A 22,458-nucleotide genomic window follows, 5' to 3' on the forward strand; every position below is an offset into this window, starting at 1 on the left:
TGGGGTGGCCAATTCCAGTCCCCCACAGACCCTGACACCCACCTGTGACCTAGGTGGAATTATGATTTCATTTCACAGAAGGGGAGCAGGCCGAGAGCAGCAGGCACATTGTCCAGGGGCAATACTGGCTCTACCGCAGAGCCCAGCTTCACTCCACACCCTCCCACTCCAGAACCTCAGCCCTGTTCTGACTTCTGCTGGCTGAGCCAGGGCAGGTGACTGTGGGTGGGAATCAGCCAAACCTCACGTGCAACGTCAGGCAGGACAGCAGGGCCAGGTGCGGGTGTCTGGCCTTCCTGATCAGATGCTCCTCTGCTCTTGCCTTTTCTCTAGATAGCTCTTCAGATAGAAGAGGTTGAACTGTTAGAACTGCTCTCCTTCCCAGCTCTCCTGTCCCCACCTGACCCTTGTAGGAGACTGCCATTGCTGACCAACTCCAGCCGTGATTTCCATTGCCTTTCTCTAACTGCCAGGTCTCTGGACACAGGCACTAGAAGCGGTCACAGTACTGCAAACCTTTTAGTTTAACCTAGGGCAATGACAATAACCATAACAACAACAGTGGCAGTGACAACTGGTCTCACACATTTGGTCTAATCCTAGAAGGTAGCTGTAATTTTTATTACCTGCCTTCGTTTCTACCATCGTCCGTCCTCAATAAGTGGAGACACGGAGGCTCAGAGAGGCCAGGGAGCTTACTCAAGATCATCCGGCTCCTAAGTATCAGTGTTTGAATCCTGTCTTGTCTGATGTAGAATCGTCTCAGTGTGCCTTCGAAACTCTTTTCTGGGCTGCCCAACATTTCCAAGGGCATTTTGGCTACAGTGGTGTGCTGGTGGCTATTGCTAGATAGTAGTCTATTATAATAATTTTTTTCCAACTTAGCAGTATATCTTTATTAGTTATTTGAAATATTTATTTATTTATTTATTTGAGGAACACTAGCCCTGAGCTAACTACTGCCAGTCCTCCTCTTTTTTTGCTGAGGAAGCCTGGCCCTGAGCTAACATCCGTGCCCATCTTCCTCTACTTTATATGTGGGACGCCTACCACAGTATGGCGTGCCAAGCAGTGCCATGTCCACATCCGGGATCCGAACCGGTGAACCCCGGGCCACCGAGAAGTGGAACGTGTGAACTTAACCGCTGCGTCACTGGGCCAGCCTCGAAAAATTTCAAACCTGTGAAAAGCTGAAAGATTAGAACAATGAACACTCATACACTCTTCACCCACATTCACCAATTATTGGCATTTTGATACATTTGCTCTTTCTGTGTGTGTGTATATATACACACACACATATATATATATATATATACACAGAATATGTGTGTGTATTGTGTGTGTATTGTTTTTGGTGGAGCCTTTTGAGAATTATTTGCAGACATTCATTCTGAACATATCAGCACTTAGTGATTTTTCAAACTGTTTTTTGAGCACTCTAGGTTCCTGGAGCAGCTGCTAATTTAAATTTTGTGGCTTTTGAAGCTGATATAAAACAGTATCTGTCATCTTTAACTTCAGCTTTAAAGGTGTTGCCTTCATCAGAATAGCTCCATTGTTCTCAATAATTGCCTTGCTAGCAAGCAGACTTTTGAACTTATAAATTTGTACTAATGTAATATCACTGTCTATGTTACGTAATAAGATTTTATAGAAGACATGGTTTGCAAACAGGATTTTTCTACTGAAAATGTTTGAGAAGCCCAATGAGCCCCTGTCTCTTTCTGGTCATAACTGACAGCAGAAGCCTTCTGCTTGGGACCCTCCCGGGGGCCACAAGCGCTCACAGAGTTGGTTCTCATGGCCCAAGTCATTACTCCTAAATGGATCATAAGCCAGGGCTAACTGGTAAAGAAAGATCTCATGTATTAACTAAGTCAGTTTCATGTCACTTTTCTTTTAAAAACTATGTGTACACACCTTCATTATTATTATTTTCAAACATTGGCACCTGAGCCATCATCTGTTGCCAATGCTTATCTTCTTCTTCTCCCCAAAGCCCCCCAGTACATAGTTGTATATTCTAGTTGTAGGTCCTTCTGTTTGTGCTATGTGGGATGCCACCACAGCATGGCCTGATGAACCATGCCATGTCGGGGCCCAGGATCTGAACTGGTGAAACCCTGGGCCACAGAAGCAGAGCGCACTGACTTAACCAGTTGGCCATGGGGCTGGCCCCTCATTATTTTTTTACATGCATCTCAATGTATGTACATGTGCACATATAGCCATTGTAGTGGACATTGTTTGGCTGCCCAGAACAATAATCCTAACAACAGTGGTGATAATGACAACAATAGGACAATGGTTAGTGTTTACTGAAGGCTAAATATGTGCCGTACAATCTTCTAAGTGTTTTTCATAAAGTATCTCATTTAATCCTCACAACCACACAAGTAGGAACTATTGTCTCCATTTTACAGATGAGGACACTGAAGCACAGAGGATTAAGCCAGGTGCCTGTGTTCACAGAGCTAGTAACAGCTGGGCTGAGGTCCAAACCCAGGAGTCTGACCCCAACCCCACACTCCTCACCGCTAAGGTACTGACTCCCAGACACATGAGTGGGCATGTGACAGAGGTTTGAAGTCCCCAAATATATTCTTTAGGCCCAGTGAAATTTTTTCCACTAAGGAGTGGTTCCCTGCAGAGGTTCTGGTTAGCATTCTGAAGCAGTTAAATAACTTAAATTTATGTTAAACATTTGGGTTTTTACTTCGATGATGAGTCAAGAAAATGAATATAAACATATTCAGGATCATTGAGACAGCCACCTTACAACCAAACAGCTATAAACATAAGTTTGTGTCTAATTTTATTTTCACGAATATTTAAAAGTCATTAATAACAACAACAATTGAAGCTCAACATCTGGCTTCACAATATCTTTTTCCTTTGGAAGGGGCCCACATATTACTCAAATTTAACTAACACTATTCTTGTTCTAGAAATGAGATGACCAGCTCTTTCAGAATATACAGCAACTGTCTCCAGATAAGCGGTGCTGGGTTTAGGAGATTTACGGTAAAGTCATGTTTCCTAGGAGGTCAGTACAAAAAGTCAGACTTCTACCGGCAGTTTCTGGGGGAGAGAAGCTTTCTATCCATCGCAAAGGTTTACTTTTCCCCTGGGAGATGTTTGTAATAGAAAGGGCTCAGCTGGGGTCTCTGTCAGCTTCTCCTGTTCCTCTGGTGTTTGGTGGAGTTGACAACGGACAAGGATAAAATGAGCTGGTCGTCTCAGGATCATGGAGAACCTGGAATCAAGGCTCAAGAATGCCCTCTATTTTCGCTGTGAGAGGGGAAGCGATTTTGTCCCCGTGTGCCAAAAGTGTGAAACGTGTGTCTTGGCTTGGAAGGTCTTCTCTACCAAAGAGTGGTTCCGAAGGATTGGGGAGATGTCCCAGAGGAGGTTTCTAGTTAGCATCCTGGAGCAGTTAGACAGCCTGTATTTGTTACACTATTTTCAAAACATCCTTCAGGCCACACAGGGGAAGGATTTCATCTGTAACAGGTCCCGGATCAACCTCAACAAGAAGGAGGGAAAAATCGTGAAGTCCTCCCTGAACCAAATGTTGGATAAAACAGTAGAAGAGAAGATGAGGGAGATTTTGTGCTGGTTTGGGAACAGCACCCACCGGACTAAGGCCAATTACACACTCCTGCTGCTTCAGATGTGTGACCCCAAGTTACTGCTTGCTGCTGCCGATGTCATCAGAGTCCTGTTTCTGAGAGAGCAGAACAACATCTCAGGTAAACAAGGCCACAGGTAGAGACCAGAGGGCCCCCAAGACCAGCCAGACTTCAGGAGCCTGTAAAGGGACCAGAGGTGTGGACAAGCTTAGGTAGGTGGGGATTTTCCAGAGCGCAGGATAGAGTTCTTTGTCCTGACACCTGATCCTGTTTACCAAAGGAGAAATTGCTGAATGTGACTTCCTTCTAGAAAATTATAAAACAACAAATGCAAAAGGAAGTAGTGCAGAACTTTTAACTGTCAGGCCTTTAAAATGGATTTCTGCATCCCCTAGGCCCAGAAATGGTCCGTACCTTTACTGCTTCATGCTGGTGTGGCTCCTACGTTCACGGGTTAGGGATTGGACTGGGTTTGGGAGGGATGTAAGGGGAAGCTACAGAATTGCTTTACCTTTCAGCTTGCGCTGTACAAAACCCAGGCCAAGAAGTCAAAACTTAGGGCTCGTTTTCATTCATTCCATCATATCCCTTGCTTGTGCATAAAATCCACAATAGAGCTCTGATAAATTTTGTGTTGTAGGTGGGCTGGCAAAACCTAACAGGGGGCTTTCTTTGATTTTTGTGTAGAAACTCAGAGTCCCCAAATGAAAACAGTTGTAACTGGCCTGGTCCATTTTGTGTAGATTTAAAGAAGCAAGTAGAAATAAAATCGTTTCTCTCCACCTCTTTCTCATTGCTTACAGAGAAACCTTGTCTTGGTCTTTTGTTTTTCAGGCCTCAATCAAGACTTCAACAATGTGCTTTTCTTCCCCGAGAAAGACCACAACCTCCAGTCTGAGACCTCGCGTGTCTACTGGACAGCCAGAACCAGGCACACATCCTTCCCTTTGTCCAAAGCTTCAGGGAAAAAAAGCTCGCCTGAAAATGTGGTGGGAGGTGCAACTAAGACTGGTGAGTCAGCTTGTAGCAAGAAAGTCAATAGATAGGAGATTAGAAAGTCTCAATGGAGTTGGAGGGGCTGGCAGGGCAGCAGCATCTGAGGATGGCAGCTTTGCGGAACTAACATTCACTTGACACCCACAGTGTGTATGTTGGGCTCCCTGAAATTTATTCTCTCAGTTAATCCCACATCTGGTAGCGGAGAAGTGACCCTCAAGTCTATATTGCCACCTCTCCACCGGGGTTCCCTGGAAAGACACCTGAAAAGAGAGATCAGGAAGGAAACTATCAAGAGTGCCCTTTGAAGTCGCCTCTGCTCCAGGCCACAGTCCCTCGCCCCGCCCTGACCTCTGGCACGGGTGGGCTCCTCTGGGATTCCACCCCTCAGCGGCTACTTTCGCAGCCCTGGATTTACTCTTTAGGAGGAAACAAAGTAGTGGGAAATTTGGGCCTGACCTCAAGGCTCAGATAAGTTGGTTTTTGAAGCAAGACGTATACGTGAACTAATTACAGGAAACACAAAGCATAGATTCTAAAACATTTTTTATATGGAAAATTTCAAATTTCAAAAGCAGAAGAACATTGCAATAACCACCCACATAACCATCACCAACTTCAAAAATTATCAACATTTATCAATATTTCATTCATTCCTCCTTTCAAAACATGTTTAAAACTTTTTCTTGTTGGGGTAATTTAAAAGAAATTCCAGACACAACGCCATTCACCAGAGCAGGGCAGGTGTTTTTATAGACATCTCTTTGAGCTGAGAAAGTTGAAAAGGATTTGTGTGCTTGGTTTGGGAGGTTCTACTTTCATTTTGACAGAAGAAATGATGGAAACCCTGGGGCCTAAGGGTAGACTCTGCTGAGCTCTATTTTGGGGGAAAGCTTTTTTTGTTTGTTTGTTGGAGGAAGATTAGCCCTGAGCTAACTGCTGCCAATCCTCCTCTTTTTGCTAAGGAAGACTGGCCCTGAGTTCATATCCGTGCCCATCTTCCTCTACTTTATATGTGGGACGCCTACCACAGCACGGCTTGGCAAGCCTGATGGGCAAGCTTGACCCTGGATCTGAACCGGCGAACCCCAGGCTGCCAAAGTGGGACGTGCGAACTTAACTGCTGTGCCACGGGGCCGGCCCCTGGGGGAGAGCTTTTGGTGAGGACTTTCTCTTGACATGGACTTAGCACAGAGACAACCCAACCATGCACCTTTCTCTGGCTTCACTCTAGGACAATGGAAGAATTCCATCCAGTTTATTTCCGAGATGAATAGGCTGTTTTCTGGAAAAGCAGACATGCCCAAGGCAGAGTGCGCCTCCGCCGATCTGTTGGTTGACCTGGATGCTGTCAGAGACCTGTGTTCTGGGGTCAGCAAATATCGGGACTTCATCCGTCACCTGCCCATCCATCTCTCCAAGTATATTCTAAGTATGCTGGGGTGTATTGGGGGATTTCTCAGGAGACCTCCCATTGAGGCCCAGTTCAAAGGTTCCCAGGTCTATCTTTTTTTTTTTCAGGTATACTGGATAAAAACACCTTAAACAGGTGTGCTTCTGTGAGCCAGCACTGGGCTGCACTGGTACAGCAGGTCAAGATGGACCTGTCGATGCACACGTTCATTCAGAACCAGATTACGTTCTTGCAGGTATTTCCTGTTTGGGACTGGGTGGGCTGGAGACCCGACTGTGGGCCTTTCTGTCTACTCAGCAGACCCTTCCCTGGCTCCCTGCTCCACATTTGCCACCTCCCAGGCTTCAGCAGTCACTTCCTTTTTGTCTGAACTCCTCACTAATCACCATTTACACTTCCTTTGTTAGTGTATCCAGCAGGGACAACATGTATGGAAACTTCTCAGGAAGAGAGAGGCAGAGCCTTTCCAAAATCTCACAAAGCAGGGAATTTTTTCCCAGATTCTGGATCAGCCTCATAGGGTACATAGATGTTTACAAGGCCACAAAGTACATATATATTTATTAATTTATTTTTGGTGAGGAAGATTGGCCCTGAGCTAACATATGTGCCATTCCTCCTCTGTTTTGTATGTAGGATGCCACCACAGCATGGCTTGACGAGCTCTGTGTCAGTCCATGCCTGGGATCCAAACCCGTGAACTGCGGGCCACTGAAGTGGAGCTTAAAATGTAATTTCCCCCCAACAGTAACCATCTCTGGCATTTTTACTTCTGTTTCTTGCTTGAATCCTAACCCTAAATCATGGCTTCTTGGTAGCTTGGATGTTTCCCACCAGAGATAGATGACAGAAGATGAGAAGAAGCAGGCATTGTAAGGTAGACCAGACTCTGGAAAGCTGGGAACTGCTGACCATCTCCTGCTGGTCTTGCTCCATATGTTTGGTTTTCCTTATCCTCCTTAAACCAGTCTGCACACACAACTGGCCTAACTGACCAGGCCTAGGCCTCCCTTAGCCAGAGCGTACCCATCTTTCCGATCTTGCCAAGCACTAGATTTCCCCCTCCTCTTGAACAGTAGGAACCAAGAGTAGCCATTTTCTGTTATTTTTTTCCCCAGGGGTCCTACACAAAGGGAATAGATCCTAATTATGCCAACAAAGTTTCTATCCCGGTTCCTAAAGAGGCAGAAGATGGAAAGCGCACGCGTGTGAAAAATCCAAAATTGAAACTGAGAACAAAGGTGGGTTCCCATGGCATCTGGGACAAGGAACTGTCAATGTCACATTCTTATTGGCCATTGAAGGCTGAAGTCCAGACTCAGCTCTCACACAAGGATATAGGAAATGGGAAGATATAGGATATAGCATATGGATATAGGATATGGGTGGCAACATTTCCTAAAGAAGACCAGAGTTCTGAGCAGTGTGTCCTTAAGCAGGTCACTTCCTCTCCTTAAGCCTTAAATTCCTTATCTGTTAAATGAGTGAATTAATTTGGCTTTTCACTTCAAATCCCATGGCCATATCTTCTGTCTATTGTACCAAGTCATCTAGTGGAGAGCTCAGAGCCAGGAGCAATGTCAGTGATAGCTGGGATTTTCCTTGACATCTATCAGTCCATGCCTCTTGAGGCTGCAAGACTCCAGCTCGGGAATGAGAAGGGTAGGAGGGGAGGGCCTGGGCTGGTCCAGAATGTCCAGGGTCAAGAATGAATTAAGCTTCCTCACCTCTTACTTCAAGTTCATCCTGGTTCTACGATGGAAGAGGAGAATTACTTAACCATAGACCTCCTACCAAATCTTGGGCAATAATAGAGAAGAGTAAACGGGAGACTCTGAGCTCTGTGTTCTGCCTATCCAGGCAATGGTGGTTATTCCTAAAACCATTAGATTCCTGACCCCTCTTCTCTGCTCAAGGCCTTTCTATTTTGAAATCTATTCAATGGGCCCCAAAAGAAGGATATTTAACAAGGGGTGGTCAGACTGAAGCTTCCCATAAGAAAACCGCAATATAAATTAGAATCTGAGAAACAGAAGTGTCCAGAGGGATCATCTAGTTTATATGTCTGTAGAGGTCAGATAGGTCACATGAAGGAGGGAAATGGGACATGTGGGCAGTAATGGACAATGCGACTGTGATAAATTGGAGCGTTCACTCCCCATCTGAAGGGGCCAGTTGCCACTCAGCTCCAGATAATTATTGCCATGGGAGGCTGTAGACTCAACCTCCCAGACCATGTGAGCTTTCAAGAGAAGATAGAAATCTGAATTATCATGTGACCTCTCTTGCTTTTCTTAAATGCTGGCAACTAATTAAAAGTATTTTTAGAAATTATGTGGGCCAAAGAAAACACATTTGTGGACCTCATTTGACCTGCAATTTTTTATCTTTGAACTGACACATTCACTCATTGTATAGATGAAGAAACTGAGGAACAGAGAGTTTCAGGTCTCCCAGCCAGTGGAGAGAGAGAGATACAAGTTGAATGCTGACCCGCTCTTTCCAAGCCTGTCGCTCTGTTAAGTATAACAAAACTAACACCCTACTTCCTTAGGTGATGTAGTTAGTAACTGCCTGTCAAAAAAGCACTACCTGGACAGTGTTTGATATTTTAGAAACATATAACTTAAGAGAAGAGAGAGAAACAGCTAAAGCAGTACGGAGACTGCTTTTTAGAAGAGAACAAGTGAGGTATCAAGACTAAGCAGTTAAGGGGTCTCGCAGGAAAAGGTGGAGGTGCGTGCTTCTGAGGGGTGGTGATCACAACGGGTGCTCTCTACCGAGCTGAGCAATGTGCCAGGCACTGTGCCAAGGGCTCTGTATACATCATTTACTTGATCTTCACCATAGTTGGGTAGATATCATTGCTTCCACTTTATGGATGTGGAATGAAGACTATGATCTTAGAAACTTGCTCAAGGTCTCATAGCTTGTCAGTGGCAGAGCTGGGATTTGAACCCATCTTTTTCCTCCCACTGTCTCCACCATGTGGCTCCTAGGCTTTCAAAACTTAGTTGATGAGCAAGAGCCAAGGAATTCCATCCTGGGCTGTGAGAAGCCAAGGAAGCCTCATTTAATTCAAGGCAGGTTATCAAAGCTGCCTGGACACTGGAGGGGAAGCAGGTTGAGAGATTTTTCTGGAGAGACGTCTCGATGGACATTAGTGCTTGGTTAAAGATAATGAAGGAGAGTGAGCTGAGGAAAGTGGGCATCCTGAGGAAGAGTACAGGCATGGAGGAGAAGGCTCAGGTTTGGAAGGAGACTTAAGAAGAGATGTCCCTGGGAGGACTCCCAGATGCAGACGTGATGCTATGGTCTTCTTTGCTTTCACAATAAACGCACCCTAGTTTTTGGTTTCCTGCAAGGGTGATTGGTATTCATGCTGTGTGAGGGTGGAGACTATTGCTGGGAAGAAGAGTGGAACTGGGAACCCAGTTGAATCATCTATGCCCAAATTTGGCAACTGTTCAGAAAGTGTGTGATGGAGCGGGGAGAGGGATGGAAGGAGGGCAGGAAGGAAGAGAGGGAGGGAGGGAATGATTGGAAAGGAAAGAGAAGCACCCCTGCTGAGACTTGATAAAACTGATCTCCCCTCTCTGAGGCTCACGTGCCTCATCTGTAAAATGATGAGAATAATTCACGGGGCAAATGATGTACTTGGTGAGGCAGCTGTAAGGAAAAATCAGGGTTGCGTATGTATGCAAACTTTGAAGCATAGAGTGTGTAACAGTAATTTCACATACAGCTTGAGTTTCCATGAGTATGCTTTGTACGGTCAGGAATATGCGATATAAACATGAAACCCCGGCTTCCATGAAGTGGCCCATCAAAGGGCGCCTATGACTTTATTTTGTGAGCTTGTTTTTGGGAAAGTTGCGCTGTCAGCAACATCAAAAGTTCGTGGAATCAGAACACATAGAAAACACAAAGAGATAGAAGGAGAGTTAGCACCCTTCACTCAATATTTTCTAACTCACAGATTACGTCAGTGCCTGCTCACTGTCCCCTCGCCCCCACCACGTAGCAGCAGCTGCAGCCTGAAGAGGAAGAATCCACGGGCCCTTGTGCCCTTGCAAGGGGAGACTCCAGAGGAGGTGTGCCTGGGACCCTGGGTAAAGTTCCACCGTACTTTGACTCCATGTGTCCCTTTCTTAGAATGACTACAACCTGTGGGCTGCATACCAGAACCAGGAAACCCAGCAGGTCCTGATGGAGGAGAGAAATGTCTTCTGTGGAACTTACAATATCCGTATTCTCTCTGACACGTAGGTACCGGGGTCAGAATCCAGGTCTTCAGGGACTCTTGAATTATCCACACTGGCATCTTAGGATTCCCATGACCCGTGTTCACTTCCTCACCTCAAGCTCCAGCCCCAACGTGAGATCCCATTTGGAGAATAGGTGCTTGATTTTTGCTCCTTTCTCACTGGTGGGTGGAGGATATTTTCCCCTTACAAATTTTGGGTACACTGCCCAACAGCCTTTTGTTGATATTTTGAAATATCTTTATTGTTTTATTCTAATTGTAGAAGTAATGTATGCTTATGGGAAAAACTCCACCAGATGCCAGGAAATATATAGAGAAAACCAAAGATCACCTATAATCTTGTCACCTAAAGATAACTACTAATGCGGCTGGCATGGTGGCACAGCGGCTAAGTTCGCACCTCCCGCTTTGGCGGCCCAGGGTTCGCCAGTTCGGATCCAGGGTGAGGACATGGCTCCGCTTGCCAAGCCATGCTGTGGTAGGCGTCCCACATATAAAGTAGAGGAAGATGGGCACGGATGTTAGCTCAGGGCCAGTCTTCCTCAGCAAAAACAGGAGGATTGGCAGCAGATGTTAGCTCAGGGCTAATCTTCCTAAAAAAAAAAAGATAACTACCATTAATACTGATGTCTGTCCTAGAATTTTTTTCTTTGCACGTGTAAATACATATTTTACATAGAAATCAGGTTAATCTATACATATTTCTGTAACTCACTCCAGCAAAATACTGTGGAATCTTTCCATGTTAGATATGAAAATGGTGTTTATTTATTTAATTAATTTATTTTTATTTTTTAAAATTTTTCTCACTAAATCCTAAGTATTTTTATTTCCTTATTATTTTCCTTGGTGTTCCAAAAAGCAAACTTGGGGTTGAAAGACCCCAGTCTTAAATGTAAATATTAGCTTCTCTTGGCATAATCTCCTTCAGCATTTTGGCTTTATATGCTGTTTCAGTGCCTCTCTCTTATCTAATAGAGATAATATATGAAGCCTAAATTGTTCCAAATTGTTTTGTTTTGTTTTGTTTTTTTTGAGGAAGATTAACCCACCGGGCTGGCCCCTGAAGCCCAAATTGTTGAAAGGTGGAAGAAGAGAAAAAGAATTGTTTTCTTGCTATAGCTTTTCTGACTTTCTATCTATTAGGCATATAAAGAAGGAAATAAATCATTTAGGTGAAAATTTGTGCTGAGAATATGAAGAAATACAAAATTGATGGGCTTTTTTTTTTTATAGTATAACATGCTTGAAATTTCTTCATAAATCCATGTGTGCAAAATGTTCATTTTAAAATTTTCATTAAATCAACTTGAATTTAGCCTTGACCCCTGTTCCACCAGACTGGCTTGTACTTCAACCTCAGGCATTCCTGGGGCCACCAGAATACAGGAGGTTTATATGAATTCTGGATAAATGGGAAAGAATCTCTAATCTTCAATTCATCAGGACCATTTTGTTTCATTTATTTATTTGTTTGTTGAAAAAAATTTTTTAATGCAAACTTTTATTTAATTTTTAGTAATTTCCTTTTAATCTATTCAGAGACATGCATTATTTCTTATCTTTTGTTTTTACATTTTATTTATTTATTTATGTTTTTAAATTTTAAATTTTTCTTTTTAGAGCAGTAACATTGGATTATAACATTATATAACTTTCAGATGTACATCATAATATATTTTGAATTCTGTGTAGATTCCATCGTGTTCGCCACCGAAAGACTGATTACAATCCATCACCGCACACACGTGTGCCTAATCACCCCTTTCACCCCCCCCCCCTTGCCTTCTGGTAACCATCAATCCAATCTCTGCTGCTATGTGTTTGTTTGTCGTTGTTTTTGTCTTCTACTTATGAATGAGATCATATGGTATTTGACTCTCTCCCTCTGACTTATTTCACTTAACATAATATCCTCAAGGTCTATCCATGTTGTCATAAATGGTTGGATTTCATCATTTCTTATGGCTGAGTAGTATTCCATTGTGTATATATCACATCTTTATCCATTTGTCCCTTGATGGGCACCTAGGTTGCTTCCAAGTCTCGGCTATTGTGAATAATGTTGTGATGAACACAGGGCTGCATCTTTATGTATTTGTGTTTTCAAGTTTTTTGGATAGATACCCACCAGTGGAGTAGCTGGATCATATGGTAGATCTATTCTTAATTTTCTGAGGAAACTCCATACTGTTTTCCATAGTGGCTGAACCAGTTTACACTCCTACCAGCAGTGTACGATGGTTCCCTTTTCTCCAACACTTGTTTCCTGTCTAGTTAATTACAGCCATTCTGACTGGAGTGAGGTGATATCTCATTGTAGTAATGATGTTGAGCATGTTTTCATGTGCCTGTTGGCCATCTGTATATCTTCTTTGGAGAAATCTCTGTTCAGATCTCTTGCCCGTTTTTTAATTGGGTTGTTGGGTTTTTTGTTGTTGAGAAATGATGTTATTTAGGATAATTGCAGTGTGACATCATTTGGATATGCCATAGGAAGACCCTTTAATAGTCAACTTCCTGCTATCCTTTAGGACTTCACTCTTTACTCACAGGGGTTTGTGAAGGTCATCTCTGTTTTCTTTTTGGCCGTGAATCCTGCTAACGGATCACATCTTGACCAGTCAGTAGGGGGAAGACAGAGCACACAGGGAAAGGCAAAGTTGAGTTTTTATGGATAGCATGGTGATAAGTGCTCTTTAGAAGAGATGAGGACTGGTTGAACTCTAGATATGACAAGTGGAATGAGGACCAAAAGATCAAGAATTGCTGTCCATATTTAGAGTGACTGTTAACTGAAAGAATCTCACTTTCCTCTGTGGTCCTCAAGTAATTATAGTGTCCCCTTTCACAATAAAAAATGTCTCAGTTTGGACAATGAACTATTTGGTCATCCTGCTCATATTTTATCTACTTGTTAATAATCTTATGATTGGAAAATTAGTTCAACTCACCCTGTTTTTTTGGACTGCAAGCTCACTGAGGGCAAGGTCTGTATCTTATTCATCTTTGTATTTGCCATGGTACCTGTTAGCACAGGACTTTGAACCTAACATCACTCATAGGATATTGGTTAGGAAAAAAAAAAAAGAACAGAGGGATATGCAGTGGGTATGGGGCTTCCCAACTGTGTTCCTCTGAGGTTTTCCATGAAAAAAGATTTCCATGATCAAATAAATTTGGGAAATCCTGCATACTCTATTCTCTCTCTTGGGGATTTATCAGACATTAGCAGATTTTTTTCTTTATAGTTTTGCCTTTTATCTTTAGGTTTTAAATCTACCTGAAATGGATTTTTGTTATGGTAACAAAATCTGCTTAATGCCACCAGGGCCCGTTAATACTAGGCCTTGCTTTCTGCTACATCCTTGTTGGAAGGCCCTGGATTTTTCACTATACCATTGCTGCAGGTGAAAGCCACCGTGCTAATTGAGTTTCAGGAAGGACACTAACTCTTCTTTCATGGGTCATCCTTTTCCCCCCCACAACTCAGGTGGGACCGAAGCAGAGTCATTCACTATTCTGGGAGAGATTTGGTAGCTGTGTCATCCAATCGGAAGATCCACCTTCTGGACATCATACAAGTAAAGGAGATGCCCGTTGAGTTCCGAGGCCATGCTGGGAGTATCCACGCCCTCTTCTTGTGTGAGGAGGAAAACTTTCTTCTGAGCGGGAGTTATGACCTGAGCATCCGGTAAGTGGTCCACGGAAGCTGTGGTCCCCTCCCAGGGCCTGCAGTCAGCTTGTGGAAGAAACACGAATGCTTTTTCCTTTTTGTCTTTATTGAAAAGTTATCCTAAATGATACTGACTTCTAGAATAACCCACAACATTTTTTCTTTCTTTTGGCAAGGTAAAAACCAAGAATTTGTCTATTGTTTAAACTTTGAATGAGATAGATTTCTAACAATTCTCAGATCTATTTTCTAGTTGAAGACTATGAATCAGAAAATATCTTTCTTAGAATTCTTAGATGAAGGCGTAATTTATATTTCTTTCTATAGACTCCTTCGGGGGAAAGATTTTTGTGGGTATGAAATATGGTATAGAAGCAAAATAGTGTTTAACGATGCATTTATACATATATTTTTAAACAATGTAATAAACACCCATGTGCTCATTACTCAGGCCGAGAGATAGAGCGTGATCATTCTCCAGATCCCACTGTGTGCCTTTCCCTTATTGCTTCTCCCTTCCTCCCAACCAGAGGTAATGTTATCCTAAATTTTAGACTAATTATTCCCTTGTATTTCTTTATAGATTTCTTTATAGTTTTGCTACCTATTTATGTATCTCCAAACATATTGATTACTTTTGTCCATTTTTTAACTTAACATAAATGGAATTGTATTTTAAAAATTCATCCATAGTTGATTCTTAACACTGAACTATGATTTTGAGATTCATGCCTATGATGTAGGTAGCAGTAATTAATTTATTTTCACTGAGATATTGTATTTTATTGGATGAATATATCATAACTCATTCCTTTATTCTTCTATTGATGAGTATTTGCATTGTGTCTCATTTTTTATCCTTTTGAAAAGTGCTACCATAGATGTTCTTAGATGTGTTTCCTGGCGCCTATGTGCATGAGTTAAAAAAAATTTTATTGAGATATAATTGATATATAATGTATTAGTTTTAGGTGTACAACATACTGGTTTGATGCATGTATGTAGTGCAAAATGATCACCACCATAAGTTTAGTTATATCCATCACCACACGTAGTTACAAATTTTTTTTTCTTGTGATGAGAACTTTTAAGATGTACTCTCTTAGCAGCTTTCAAATATATGACACAATATTGTTGACTATAGTGCGTGAGTTTATTTTAAGGTATATTCTTGGTAGTGGAATTTCTAGGTAGAAGTACTAAACTATTTTCCAAAGTTCTTGTATTAAATTACACTCCCATTGGCAGGGTATGAGAAGATCCATTCTTATACATATGTGTGTGTAAAGAGATTTATTATAAGGAATTGACTCATGTCATTATGCAACCTGGAAAGTCTAAGGTCTGCAGCATGGGTCAGCGGGCTGGCGACCCAGGAGAGCTGAGGGTGAGAGACAGTCTGCAGGCAGTCTGCTGGAGAAGTCTCTCTTGCTAGGGGAAGCTGGTCTTTCTGTTCTATTTATGCCTTCAGCTGATTGGATGAGGCCCACCATGTTATAGAGGGCAACCTGCTCTACTCCAGTTTACCCACTTAAATGTTACCTCATCCAGAAACACTCTCAGGGTTGACACCGAAATTATCCATCACAATGTGTTTTGTAGCCATTTGTGCTTCGTCTTCTCTAAAACTTGTGTTCAGTTTTTCTTTATATGGCCTATTTTTCTGTTGGTTTATTTATCCTTTTCTTATTGATTCATAGGAGTTCTTTATACTTTCTGGATTCTAATTCTCTGTTTATTTTTGTACTGCAAATTTCTTCTTTGATTTTCAGACTCATCTTTTCACTGTCTGTGGTGTCCTTTGATGAACAGAAATCTTTAACTTTACTGTAGTAGATTTTGTTGATTTGGCATGTTTAAGAAATCCTTCCCTACCTTAAGGGGCATTCTCCCTGGTGTCTTTTTTAAAGTTTTTTTTTTTTTTTTTTTAAATAATATCTTTGCCTTTCATTTTAGGTCTTAAATCTACCTGAAACTGATTTTTGTTGCATATTGGTAAGGGGTCCAATTCCTTTATTTTTTTCTCTCCGCATTTGGATATCCAATCACCTAAGTACCATTTATGGAAAAGAATGTCCTTTCTGCCATCAGTCTGTACTACGTGCCTTGTCATAAGACAAGTGTCCATATATTTCTATTTCTGGACTCACTATTCTATTTCATTATCTGTTTGACTATCATTGGCCAATACCACACCGTCTTAATTACTTTTTTTGAGTCTTTGTGTCCGGTAGGGCAAGTCTTCCCATCTCATTCTTCCTCAGAAGAAGGAGTTCAGCTTCTTTTAGCTACTCTTGGACTTCTGCACTTCCACCTGAATCTTTTTGGGGGTTTTGGAGGAGGAGGTTTCTTTTCATTCTTTCTCGGATCTCAGGTGCAGAGGATTGAGTTGATTATGCTTCTCTGTTCATGTCATATTATTACTATTGGTTTGTACAAGGCTCCATTTCTGTTTTATTTATTTTTTCATTCTTTTTTCTCTCTATTCTTCATTCCTATTCTCTTCCCCCAAGGGCTACCATCTAATTTTTTTTTTTTTTTGAGGAAGATTAGCCCTGAGCTAACATCTGCCACCAATCCTCCTGTTTTTGCTGAGGAAGACTGGCCCTGAGCTCACATCCATGCCCATCTTCCTCTATTTTATGTGGAATGCCTGCCACAGCATGGCTTGACAAGTGGTGCATAGGTCCGCACCCAGGATCCGAACCAGGGAACCCCAGGCTGCCAAAGCGAAATATGTGCACTTAACCACTACACCACCAGGCTGGCCCCTTTTTTTGTGTGTGTGGAAGATTGGCCCTGAGCTAACATTTGTTGCCCATCTTCCTCTTTTTGCTTGAGGAAGATTGTCACTAAGCTAACATCTATGCCAATCTTCCTCTATTTTGTGTGTGGAATGTCACCACAGCATGGCTGGATGAGTGGTGTGTAAGCCCACGCCTGGGATCCAAACCTGCAAAGCCCGGACTGCTGAAGCAGAGTGCGCGAACTCAACCACTATGCCACTGGGCTGGCCCCCATCTAATCTTTCTTAATGTGTATCTTTTTATTTATATGTATTCTTTTAAAACCAATTGATATATTTTGATATGTTTTATACATGTGTTTATCATTCTCATCCATGGTATTATTTTAAACTTCTCTTGGTTTCTAACTTTTGCACCTTACCCTATATTTCAAAGATTCATCCATGTTACCATCTAGTCAGTTGTTTTTAACTGTTGTGTGGTACTCTAAGGTCCGCATATACATTTTACCTACTTGCTGTCTCAGTGATGGACACTACTTTGCCTCCAAATAATGCTGCCTTGAGTATCTTTGTCCCTTCTCGGACATTGTGAGATTTCTTAGGGATATATACCCAGGAGTGGACTTGCTGAGACAGAGGGTAGGCAGTTCTTAATTTGACTAAGAAGTACCAGATTGAAGTCCAGAATGACTGTATGGGTCTACACTCTTACCAGTAGTGACCCTGTATCTCTATTTTCCTACCAATATAAGGCATTGCCCAGCTTTCAAGTTTTTGCTAGGTGGATACATGTATGTACAACCATTTCCATTTATGTTACTGTGGTTACTAGCAAGTTTGTTTATTAACTTTTGGGGTGTAGTGGAGGAAGACAGTTCCTCTACCCTCTAGGTCCTTCTAGCTGTCATAAGATTAAATTGGCATGAGACAGAATAACAGGAGAAAATCTAACAAAGCTTTATAGCATGTATAACATGGGAGAAACCCAGGAAAGCTGAGTAACTCGCCAGAATGGCTGAGGTTTCCACCTTAAATACCATCTTCAGCTAAAGACAAAGGAGAGTGCTGGGGGTGAGGGGAGTCAGTTACGGGAGATCACCAGAAAAAGCACAGTAAACAAGAGTAAGGTTATTATGCAGATTTAAGTCCTTGCCTTCTGTGTTGGTAAGAGTTTGGAGACGTAAGGTCATCCCCGCCTCTTCCTGGTACAGAGAGGGAGACACCTTTACAGAAGGAGATTTCCCTTGCAAATGTAAATGTCTCTTACAAAGGGTAACTTCTACTTGTTTTTCAGAGCTTCTCCCCTGTCTGCAGTTTCTTAAAAGTAACCAGCCCAAAATAATCCTCATGCCAAAGGGACACATCTCGAGGTGGCAAATTCTGCTCCCCTACCAGGGCTTCCTCTTTTGTGAATTGCCTGATTATGTCCTTTGCTCATTTTTCTATTTGGATTACTCTAATTTTCTTATTAATTTGCACTTCCATGTATTTTCTTCTATATTAGTCCCTTGTCAGTTTTAAAATTGCAAGTGTCATCTCCTATTCTTTCACCAATCTATTAACTTTGTTCATAGTGTCCTTTGTTGAAAAAAAATTCTTGATATTGATGTAATAAAATGTATCAGTTTATCAGTTTTTGGGGGCCTTCGTGTCTGATTCTTCCCACCTCCAGGTCACAAAGATATTTTTGAATATTTTCTTCTGTTAATTTTATAGTTTTACCTTTTGCATTTTGTTCTTTAACCTATTTGCAGTCCAACTTTGTATGTGGTATTAGGAAGAGTTTCCATTTTATTTATTTATTTTTAAGTAAAGTGAGCAGTTTCCCCCACAGCAACTACTAAATAACCTATTTCCCCCATTGATTTGTGGTGTCATCTTTATAACATGGTAATTTCCTCATATATATATGAGAGTGTCTCTGTGAGCTTGTTTTTTCTGTTCTTGCATCAAAACAAAACTATCTTTTTTTTTTTTAAGAAAAAGACAATTTTTATTGAACAGTTTTTGGTTCACAGCAAAATTAAGAGGAAGGTACCAAGATTTCCCATATACTCCCTGCCCCCACACATGTGCAGCCTCCCCATTATCGACATCCCTCACCAGACTGGGACATTTGTTACAACTGATAAATCTATATTGACACATCATAACCACCCAAAGTCCACAGCTTACCTTAGGGTTCACTCTTGGTGTGGTACATTCTATGAATTTGAACAAATGTATAATGACATGTATCCATCATTATAGTATCATATGGAATATTTTCACTGCTCTAAAAAAATACTCTGTGCTGTGCCTATTCATCGTTCCCTCTTATCCTAACATCTAGCAACCGCTGATCTTTTTACTGTTTGCATAGTTTTACGTTTTCCTGAATGTCATATAGTTGGACTCATACAGTGTGTAGCCTTTTCAGACTGGCTTCTTTCACTGAGTAATATGCATTTAAGTTCCTCCATGTCTTTTCATGGCTTGATAGCTCATTTCTTTTTCATACTGAATAATACTCCATGTTCTGGATGTACACATTCATTTCCTGAAGGACGTCTTGGTTGCTTCCAAGTTTTGGTGATTATGAATAAAGCTGCTATAAACATCTGTTTGCCAGATTTTTTGTGGACATAGTTTTCAGCTCCTTTGGGTAAATACTGAGGAGCACTGTTGCTGGATCATATGGTAAAAGTATGTTTAGTCTTGTAAGAAACCACCAAACTGTCTTCCAGTCTGGCTGTAGCATTTTGTGTCCCCACCAGCCATGAATGAGAGTACCTGTTGCTCCCCATCCTCACCAGCATTTGGTGCTGTCGGTCTTCTGGATTTTGGCTCCTCTAATAGGTGTGTAGTAATAGCTCATTGTTGTTTAACTTGAGTTTCCCTGATGATCTTTTCATATGTTTATTTTCCATCTGCATATCTTCTTTGGAGAGGTGTCTGTTAAGATCTTTGGTCCATTTTTGAATTGGGTTGTTTGTTTTCTTATTGTGGAGTTTTAAAGGTTCATGGTATAATTTGGGTAGTAGTCCTTTACCAGATGTGTCTTTTGTAAATATTTTCTTCCAGTCTGTGCCTTGTCTTCTCATTTTCTTGACATTGTCTTTTGCAGACCAGACAGTTTTTATTTTAATGAAGTCCAACCTATCAATGATTTCTTTCATGGATCATACGTTTGGTACCATATCTAAAAAGTCATTGCCAAATGCTCCACTTTGGCAGCCAGGGTTTGGTTCCTGGGTGTGGAACCACACCACTTGTCTGTCAGTAGCCATGCTGTGGCAGCGGCTCACATAGAAAAACCAGAAGGACTTAAAACTAAAATATACAACTATGTACTGGGGCTTTGGGGAGGGGAAAAAAAAGAGAGGAAGATTGGTAACAGATGTTAGCTCAGGGTGAATCTTTCTCAGGAAAAAAAAAAGAATATATGTATATATAAATATATATTAAAATATGTATAAAATAAAAAGTCATTGCCATATCCAAGGTCATCTAGTTCTCTCCTATGTTATCTTCTAGGAGTTGTATAGTTTTGTGTTTTACATTTAAGTCTGTGATCCATTTTGAGTTAATTTTTGTTAAACACATAAGGTCTGTGTCTAAATTCATTTTTTTGCATGTAGATGTCCAGTTATTCCAGCTCCATTTGTTGAAAAGACTAGCTTTGCTCCATTGTGTTGCCTTTGCAATCAGTTGACGTCACTTATGTGCATCTATTTCTGGGCTCTCTATTCTGTTCCATTCATCTATTTGTCTATTTTTTCACCAGTATCACACCATGTTGATTACTGTAGCTTTATAGTAAGTCTTGAAGTTGGGTAGTGTCAGTCCTCCAATTTGCCCCCCTCCTTCAATATAATTGTGTTGGTGACTCTGGGTCTTATGACTCTCCATATAAACTTTAGAATAAGTTTGTCAATGTCTACAAAATAACTTTCTGGGATTTTGATTGGGACTACCCTGTTTTTAAAATTATTTTCAATTTGTTTTGTTTTTAGCTATGCATTTGGAGAATGTTTTAATATATGATGGTAGGGCAACTTCTACTCTTCATTTTCCTTTTTTATGTAACTTAGCTATGGTATATTTTTTTGAGTTTTTAGTTTATTGGCTTTAAAAAAATCTAACTAGACTTTTGACAGGGGTTACATTGAATTTATACAATAATTTGGGCAACACGTTCATTTCTTTTTTCTTTTTTAGAGCTGGAAAATTTTCTTTATAAAAGTCTTGTGTATTCTTATTTAATAGCTACAAACTTTATAATTTTATTGCTATTGTAAATGATATCTTATTTTCATCTATATTTTCATACTGGTTATTGCTGGTATAGAGAAATGGTATTGATTTTTGTAGGTTGATCTTGTATCCAGCAACCTTGCTAACCTCTCTTATTAGTTCTAAAAGTATGTGTGTTGATTTGGTTTTTCTATGTAGACGATCTTGCCAACCGGAAATAATGCCAATATATCATCTTCTTTTCTAAGACTTACACTCCCTTTTCTTTCCTTTCATTCCGGCTTTGCCTGGGCCTTCCGGTTAAGCGGTCCCAGTAAGACGGGTGTCTTTCTCTTGTTCCTCTTTTCGAAGGGAGTGTCCATCTACAGCTTCTCCATTAAGCATAATGATGCTGTCATGACTTTGGTTTATAAGTTTACTAAGTCAAGGAGATTCCTTCTATTCCTATTTTTCTAAAAGTTTTTATCAAATAAGTTTTCTGCATAAATTAAGAAAAACCACCTAGACACATGGTTGGCCCTGTTTCTAGAAACAGAAATTCAAAACATGCTTTTTTCAGATGACTGGGACATCTTTAAATGCGATGTGAATGCACAGTAGGCTCTAACAAACAGGTAAGGCTGTAGGACCTTTGGGAATATTAGAAGCAAAAGCTTAACACATCCAAAGAAAAACAAAAGAAACATTTATTAATTGTTTATGTGCCAAGTCTCATAATAACTCTGTGAGGAAAGTACCATTTTTATCCCCAATTTACAGATAAGGAAACTGAGGGACAAAGTGCTTCAGTAACTTATCCAAAATCCCACAGCTAGTAAGTGATGGACTTGGGATCAGACCTCAGGCAGCCTGGCTCTAGAGCCCACTATCTTAACAGTACCCCTCGCCCTGTCACAAAAGCAATCTGGCTGAAGTGGAAGTCTGTATCTGTGATAGCTGAGGGACCTCAGGCAAGTTTGCTTGTTAAAAAACAGTGTAACTCCTACATATTTCCATATATCTCTTAGCTATGCTTTCGATATATGCATGAAATATTTTGGATTTAAGCGGCTGTGGTAAATTGTTTTGTTGTTCTGGTTTGAAGGTCAGCTCTACCACTAAATCAGTGCCATGGATTCTGAGCCTGGTGATCATTCCAGGGACCCATCCACCAACTAACATTTACCAAGCATTTTCCACTGTTCTAATGTTACATGCAGTAATGCAGAGTTCCTCAACCTCAGCACTATTGACATTTGGGGTTAGAAAATTCTTCACGTGGGGGCTGTGCTGTGCCTTGTAGGATGTTTAGCAGTATCCTTGGACTGTATGCGCTAGAAACCAGTAGCACCTCCCTCCCCACTTGTGACAACCAAAAATGTCTCCAGACGTTGTCAAATGTCCCCTGGGGTTGAAATCACCCCTGGTTGACGATCACTGCATTAGTGTCTTTAATTCTTCACAAAAACCCTATGAAGTAAGTACTATTTTTATCATTTCCATTTT

At 41.2% G+C, this 22,458-nt stretch overlaps 1 protein-coding gene across 6 annotated transcripts in view; it reads left to right on the top strand.

Moving 5' to 3' along the window:
• Positions 1-3,070: 3,070 nt before the first annotated feature.
• The window catches only part of FBXW10B (F-box and WD repeat domain containing 10B), a 35,982-nt gene continuing 16,594 nt past the window's right edge, over positions 3,071-22,458 (top strand). For 4 of the 6 annotated variants that reach the window (XM_046674239.1, XM_046674240.1, XM_046674242.1 and 1 more), the window contains exons 1-7: positions 3,071-3,755; positions 4,470-4,646; positions 5,866-6,063; positions 6,132-6,280; positions 7,164-7,286; positions 10,201-10,310; positions 13,806-14,006. In XM_046674239.1, coding sequence (XP_046530195.1) covers positions 3,251-3,755; positions 4,470-4,646; positions 5,866-6,063; positions 6,132-6,280; positions 7,164-7,286; positions 10,201-10,310; positions 13,806-14,006 — 1,463 coding nt within the window. In that variant the 5' untranslated portion in view covers positions 3,071-3,250. The remainder of the gene's footprint in view (positions 3,756-4,469; positions 4,647-5,865; positions 6,064-6,131; positions 6,281-7,163; positions 7,287-10,200; positions 10,311-13,805; positions 14,007-22,458) is intronic. The other 2 variants (XM_046674241.1, XM_046674245.1) reach the window with 1 other exon arrangement.

The sequence above is a fragment of the Equus quagga genome, chromosome 11 (assembly GCF_021613505.1).
Source record: "Equus quagga isolate Etosha38 chromosome 11, UCLA_HA_Equagga_1.0, whole genome shotgun sequence".
Lineage (NCBI taxonomy): Eukaryota > Metazoa > Chordata > Mammalia > Perissodactyla > Equidae > Equus > Equus quagga.